At 48.4% G+C, this 7,218-nt stretch overlaps 1 protein-coding gene and 1 long non-coding RNA gene across 8 annotated transcripts in view; one reads left to right on the forward strand and one right to left on the reverse strand.

The window, feature by feature from the left end:
* Nucleotides 1-5,199, reverse strand: part of Wdr13 (WD repeat domain 13) — a 9,378-nt gene extending 4,179 nt beyond the window's left edge. Inside the window, exons 1-8 of one of the 6 annotated variants that reach the window (XM_031337797.1) lie at nt 5,182-5,199; nt 4,604-4,683; nt 3,720-3,960; nt 2,597-2,706; nt 2,344-2,474; nt 1,443-1,780; nt 539-719; nt 309-450 (exon numbers count right to left, since the gene is read on the reverse strand). In XM_031337797.1, coding sequence (XP_031193657.1) covers nt 309-450; nt 539-719; nt 1,443-1,780; nt 2,344-2,474; nt 2,597-2,706; nt 3,720-3,960; nt 4,604-4,644 — 1,184 coding nt within the window. In that variant the 5' untranslated portion in view covers nt 4,645-4,683; nt 5,182-5,199. Of the gene's footprint in view, nt 1-308; nt 451-538; nt 720-1,442; nt 1,781-2,343; nt 2,475-2,596; nt 2,707-3,719; nt 4,203-4,603 lie in introns of all 6 variants that reach the window. The other 5 variants (XM_031337714.1, XM_031338062.1, XM_031337885.1 and 2 more) reach the window with 5 other exon arrangements.
* On the forward strand, nt 4,153-5,455 carry LOC116068549. Of its 2 annotated transcripts, XR_004109626.1 has the most exons (3): nt 4,153-4,228; nt 4,429-4,564; nt 5,117-5,455. It is a non-coding gene; the product is annotated as an uncharacterized LOC116068549 (long non-coding RNA). The 2 variants fall into 2 exon arrangements; XR_004109618.1 differs by having other exon boundaries at nt 4,429-5,455.
* Nucleotides 5,456-7,218: the final 1,763 nt, after the last annotated feature.

Consider the following 7,218-nt stretch of genomic DNA (forward strand, 5'->3'; position numbering starts at 1 on the left):
ATATATATAGGCAAGGTATCACTATTTTATATATAATATAGACAGACAGACAGACAGATAGATAGATAGATAGATAGATAGATAGATAGATAGATAGATAGTGTGTGTGTATATGTGTGTGTGTGTGTGTGTATGTGTATGTATGTATGTATGTATGTATGTGGTATGTTTCTGGGGATGGAACCTAGAGCTCTGTACCAACTAGACCAGCACTCTGAATTAATGTGATGGAGACAGGTTCTTGTTCCATTCTAAGGGAAGGGATGAGCCCTCCCTGCCAAAATGGCCCTGAGCAGGGAGGAACCTACCTGTAGAGCAGCAGTTTGTTGAGGCAGGCATTGATGAGCAGTGAGGGGTCTCGTGCTTCACGGCTGACCCAGGACCGGGCTGAGATGCTCGTTACAGGGCTGCCCTCATGTACTACTAGTCGCTTGGCTTTGGTCAGCTTTCCTGATCAGTGGAGGCAAAGGAGACAAGGTCTAAGTCCTGGGAGAATAAAAGCCAAGTGTACCAAAACCAAGGTCTATGGTCTGCCTACCTGTGGCCATGTCAAAGAGAAAGGAGAAGACACTGCCGCGGTCATCGCCTGCCCAGAGCAGCCGGCCAGGGGCATCAAAGGACAGGGCGAGGACGCGGCCTGTCAGTTTACTGGAGCCACCTTTCACTTTCTTGCCTGTGGAGATGTTCATGACATGCACATTGTGCTTGGCATTCCCCACCTGTGGGTGGAATACATACACTATCATTCTGACCCATCTAGCCCTTTGTCTTTAGCACAGTGGGACTTTGGCAGGTATACCAGAAGGTGACCCATGCATAATTCCTACTCCTTAGCTATGTCCTCAAAATGCCCACAATAGATCAGTTGGGCTCATGAGACCAAAGCAGTCTCAGTCTCTAAGTCTGAAAAACTCAGCTTGTAACACCTTTACATCTTTCCCTTACACCCTGGACTGCCCCCTCCTGAAGCCCATGAGCTGCTACCATTACAAAGAGACAGAGCCCCAAGCGCTAGCTCACTCATGGCCTGTTGTCCCCCTATATTTCAACTCCCTACCCCCCAGGCCATGCCAGACTTTCCATGTCCTTCCTCTGCCCTCTGACCAGTCTGTCCTGGAGTCTGACAACAGTGGGGCTGCCACTGATAGACTAGACGTGCTTTCAGCCTCATCATCCTGTTCCCTAGCAGCAGCCCCTGTAGACAGAAAACTGTGAGACCACGGTTGATGGGACCAGCAGAATCCCAGGGCCATGAGCCACCCCCTCTACCCAAGCCCAGGAGTCTACACACAAGTCTACACAGCAAGGCCATTCCAGACCACGAACTGTGCTTTTCGTTGGTCTCTTGCCCTTTGAGTCTGACCATAGGACTGCTGTGATAGCGGGTATTAAACCTTATTCTCTAGTGCCCCAGGAAAGCCCTCCAGACCCAGCATGCCCGCCCTTGGTGAGCAGGTGTCCTGGAGCCTGACCACAGTGAGGTTGTTGTTGACCGGCTGGAAGGTGCAGCAGAGCAGTTCGGCGCCATCAGGGTCAGGGATCTCACGGATGCAGCGGCCATCCTCGGAGGCCCAGATGCGCATGGTGGCATCGAGGGAGGTGGACACAAGGATGTCATTGGAGAGGGACCAGGCGAAGTCTGAGACGCCACGTGTGTGGCCCCGCAGCACATGGAGCACAGTGGGTGGGGCAGGCACCAGCTGGCACAGGGAGATGCTGCCGTCCAGGGAGCAGCAGGCCAGGCGGTGCCGGTCGTCATTGGCGAAGCGCACCCTTGGGACTGCAAATGCCAAGGAGCCACATGTGGGAGTCAACACATCACTGAGCACAAGGAATGGTAGCCTCAACAAAGGACTTTCCTTGGCTGACAAAGGCAGTTTTAATCTTAGAAGGCCTACTGCAAAAATGCTCTCTAAGTCTTAGCAGACACTTGAGGACTGCAAAAATCTTTTGCAATGCAAAAAGTTTGTACTGTCTTAATGAGTACTTTACAATAATCAAGCTCTCAGGAGTTTGCAAAACCATCCACACATTGAGGCCCACTGTGTCCTCTGCAAGGGAGTTCCCATTAGCAAAGGTTTTGAACTCTTCCAAGAGATTCAAGAACTCAGGCAACCTGCTACAAAGGGCTCTCTTGGGTTTCTGTGGCTCTTTACAGTACCTAAAGTACCAAAACCGTTTTGGAGCACTTTGCAGGGGGCTTTTGCATTTGCTAAAGGTTTTATCTGTGCTAATTCCTCCTCCTGATGTGTGGTGCCAGAGACCTTGCACTCTAGAAAAAGATGCCTTGGGCAGTTGTTTGAACAAATGTTTGGTGATAGGCCCTGCCACCCATTAGCTCACCTGCCTCATCCACGTGTTGGTCAAAAACATGGTACATGCCTGCAAAGGCATAGTTTTCACTCAGCGATGTGTCCCCGGCCATGGCCCGACTTGCCTCTGCCACCGATGTAGGTACCACACTGCCGGGAGGCCTGAGCCCCAACAGGAAGTGGGGGGGGGTGATAGGAGGTAGGTGTGGGTGTTCAGATTGCCAAGTCCCAGGGCTCCTCTCCTCCTGGTGAATCTCCACCCCCTGCCTGCCTCTGGTATGTACCTGTCCTCATAGACTGCCCGGTTCATTTGTGCCTGCAGCTGGTAGGAGCCTCGGCTGACAGAACGGCGGTGTCCTCGAGCCCCTAAGGCTCTGGGATCATCTTCAAAGTCCTGCAAGCAAGAAAAGGTTGGGGATGCTGCATGCCTCTAATTCCAGCACTTGGAAAACTGAGTTAGGAAGATCACTGAGCTCAAGGCCTGCCTTGGCTATCCAGTGAATTTGAGGCCAGCCTGGGCTACGTGGTGAGATCCTGTCTCAAAAAAGAAAAGAAATGCCGGACAGTGGTGGCGCAAGCCTTTACTCCCAGCACTTGGGAGGCAGAGGCAGGCGGATTTCTGAGTTTGAGGCCAGCCTGGTCTACAGAGTGAGTTCAAGGAGAGCCTAGACTACACAGAGAAACCCTGTCTGGAAAACAAAAACAAAAACAAAAACAAAGAAAGAAAGAAAGAGAGAAAGAAAGAAAGAAAGAAAGAAAAGAAATTAGTCTCTGAGAACAGTTGAAGTCTGGGGCTCACCACACACAGTGCCAGCCACCACTGTCACTGCTCACTTTCTTCACTAAGTAATTTTGTTTCTGTCCTTGCCTGTTCAATATATCCTTAGTACATACATGCTATCCTCACAAGGAATGACTACTTCCTCCCCAGAAAACCACTCAAATCAGTCTCTCACTTCTGTCAGGTTTCAGTGTTACCTCCTCAGAGAACTCTTCCCTATTAAAAACAGCTCCCTCCTTTAGCTCAAAGCAGTGACTTTTCATTCTTCTTGGCCATGTTGGGAATAGAACCACCAGTCTCACACATACTAGGCAATCACGATAGTCACTGAACTATATTCGCGTACCAGACACTTGTTCCTTTTTGTCTCTTAAGTCTGTTGTACGTTACTATCTTAGCATTGCTATAATACCATGGTAAATTATCAACTCATCAATCTGACTTGCTCCGTGTTTATCTAATTCACTGTCTGCTTATCAATGTTCACTGACTTGGTTTCTATATTACCTTTTAGTCCTCTACTGACCCTGGAACAGTACTTTGTACATCACTGATGTTTGACCAAAAACTGTGGTGACTACAGAGGCAGGGGAGATACATGGCAGGTGGTGTAGCCAGGAGCTCACCTCCATTCGATCAAGGGTAGTCCGGCTGCTGCGGACAATGCTGTTGCTATAGGCACGAGCACTGCCCGGCTCCGAGAGTGGCCCGTAGCGCTGGCCCAATAGCTGGCCCCGTAGCCTCAGGTATTGCCGACGCAGTGCTGGGGGGTGCCCAGCTTTGGCATTCTCCCGCAGCAGCTGGCTGCGCCGGCGGATATACTGGGTCCGAAACTGTGGAAACGTTGGTGTACGGTAGGCGTTGTACCTGTGGGGTCCAGGAGGCAGGGCAGGCAGCAGGCACAGGACAGAGGGAATAAATCAGCTCAAGGCACAGGATGGTACAATGTTTGGCAGTGACTGGGATGGTAAGAGTGATCAAGAGCAGCAAAGGGATTGTGATGGGGTAATTATGTAATAATCAGTGTTATGATGAAAAGATCAGTCTAGCGCCAATATAGTCAATTTGCAGCTCTGTTGGGGTCAGTCTGGGCCAACTGTAATATCAGTCTAGCATGATGACATACGTCAGATTGGTAATGTACATCAATGGAAGTTAGGGTCAGGGAGGTTAGTATGGGATAGCAATTGTGTAATAATAGTAGGGTAGTGATATCAAGAAAAAGTTGGGGAAGAGGATAGGCAATAAGGGACTAGATAGGAAGTCACCAGCCTGACTTCCACTATCCATCCAAAGACAGTCTGCGCATGTCCATTTCCAACCGCATTTTCCCAGCATGCTCTTTAGAACCTGCTCCAGCCCTGGCCACTTCACCGGACTATCCCACACCAAGCTACTGCGCATGCTCACGCAGCCGCACCAGCCAACTTCTCCGCCCAGCTTCACTTATCGCCATTGCTCATGCACCACAGTAAGTTCCGCTCCCATGGGCTCCAACCCCACGCCTCACCTCGCGTCCACTGCTAAGACTTGCTGCCACACCGCGGCCATTCCCTGGCTTCCTTCTTTGGTTTGTCTGCCTGCGGGAGCCTGCAGGGCAAGGGCTTGGAATGTCAGCGTCTCAGGCAGAGGAAATCTAATTCCGCCCCTTCCACCAGGTGACAGTTGCCATAGATACGAAGTCCCTCCACACAGGTGATGTCGCGAAATCCCACTGGGTCGTTAGCGTGGTCATCACCCCAGCCCTGCCTTTCCTGGGCAGCACTCTGGTGACTCAGAGCAGCAGTTCAGACATGACCCCGCCCTCCCCAGTTGCCTTAGCAACGCCCCTCCCCCCCATAGCAAGTCTTGTTTGACATTCCCCACCCATCAAGCCTTCTGCCCTCCGCCTTCCCTTTTCTGGTCCTAGAGCATAGCCCAGGACCCAGGACCACCTCCGGGGCTACCCCTAGCTCTTGAGGCCACCTCCTCCGGCCACCCTAAGCCCAGTGTCACCCGTTTCTTCTCTTCTCCCTGTCTCAAGCTCCAGGCAAGATGGCTGCCTGCAACCAGAAAGAGCTGCGGAGCACAGAGCAAATCGATAGGAACCTTTCCCGGGGCGTGGGAGCCTCGCAGGCGCATTAAAGGACTGTAGTTTCCCGTACAAGGACCGAAGCTCCACCCCTTGAGTTCTATTCATTTTCCCCTTGACACCTTTTGTATACATAGGGATAATGTACTGGGATCAGAAGGACGTGCGTATGCCAACCACTAGCTAAAAATCAGAAATAAGACTTTCTCATGAAAGTGGTTTAAGCTGCTTCTTAGCAGCACATATTTGGCCAGGCAAATAAAATATATGCAGAGACTAATTCCTAAAACATTCTCTAGTTCCTAGCGCAGTGATGAATCTCTAAATATCTATGCGATGAGAAGAATCATGCGATGAGAAGAATCATGCGATGAGAAGAATCACTGGGACTAACTGGATTTGGATGGTTGCCCCTATGAAACTTGAGTATTTTAATAAGATGCAATTAGGAAAAACAAGCTTTGGGGCTTGACCTAAGGAAACTATCCCAATCGTCTGTTATATTCACCTTAAGCTAGAATTTGTATCTCGAGTATTCCTCTCAGTGTCATAAGCAGAATTTCCAAGGCTGAAATTCAAGATGTTAAGTCTAGCATAATGGTAATCCTATAAGAGGGGATTGATGGTGGCAGGAGGATGATGAGTTCGAATCCATTCTGGCCTATGTAGTCAATTACAGGCCACCCTGGACTACATTGTGAGAGCCTATTCAAAAAGCAAGCAAGCAGGATAGAGATGGCTCACTGAATAGTAGTTGTTGCATAAACCTTTGTTGGTAAATTGCTAAGGGAAGTCAGGGCTGAAAATCAAGCCAGGAACTGAAATGAAGCAGAGACCATGGAGGAACACTGCTTATGGCTTGCTTCTCAAGGCTTGCTATATAGCCTGCCTCTTAACCCAGACTCACCCGCCCACATCAGTTATTAGCCAAGAAAATGCCCCTGCAGATATCCCTATAGGCCAGTCTGATGGAGGCATTTTTCTCAGTTGAGGGTTCTTCTTTCCAAGTGACTATAACTCGTGTCAAGCTGACAAAAAACAAACCATCAACTAAGCAATTTTTTTTTAAGGTTGCCTGAAGAATAAAAAATAGGTAAGTGAATCCTATTGATGTCTCCTTTGTCACTCTATCAGTGTTTTAAAATATCCCCTGCAATATAGCTTCAAAAGAATAAACTATTTCTTGGCATAAACATTTAGCATTAACAAGAGCCTAAGTATTCATCCGACAAAGTGCTGAACTCTGTTTAAGTAGCTTACATGCATTAATCTAATTTCTTATTGTACAGGGGATAGGACCCAGGGCCTTAGAAATGCTAGGCAAGTACCTTTTGTTTTTAAAAACAAGGTGTCATGTAACCTAGGCTGCCTTCCAACTCATTGTGTTACAGAGGATAACTGAGCTGGTTCTTTTGTCTCCACTTCCCAGATACTGGAAGGATACAAGTGTCCTTTATTGTTTTTTGTTTAAGACAGACTCATTAGTCAAAGCTAGCCTTCAGCTAGATAAACAGTTGAGAGTGGTCTTGAATTTCTGATCCTCCCGTTTTTTACCTTTTAAAAAAAAAAAAATTTATTTATTTATTATATGTAAGTACACTGTAGCTGTCTTCAGATGCACCAGAAGAGGGCATCAGATCTCATTACAGGTGGTTGTGAGCCACCATGTTGTTGCTGGGATTTGAACTCATGACTCTTCCCCGCTGAGCCATCTCACCAGCCCTGATCCTCCCATTTTTATCTCCTCAGTGCTGGGATTAAAAACTTGTACCACCATGCTCGTTTGTTTGTTTGCTTGTTTTTTTGAGACTCGGTGTTGCTAAATTTCCCAAACTGGCATGGACCTTGTGATCCTCCTGTCTTAACCTTCCAAGTAGCCAGGACTACATTATTAATCACCACATCCAGCCAATTAAATCTTAATAGGAATGTTGCGGATCCTGTTCCAATCTCTCCTTTATAGATGAGAGAATCCAGAGCCAGATGATTAACCACCCCGCATCTGTGATCCACACTTTATTTCCACATTCCCCCCCCCTTTTTTTTTTGGTTTT

Source organism: Mastomys coucha, chromosome X (assembly GCF_008632895.1).
Source record: "Mastomys coucha isolate ucsf_1 chromosome X, UCSF_Mcou_1, whole genome shotgun sequence".
Lineage (NCBI taxonomy): Eukaryota > Metazoa > Chordata > Mammalia > Rodentia > Muridae > Mastomys > Mastomys coucha.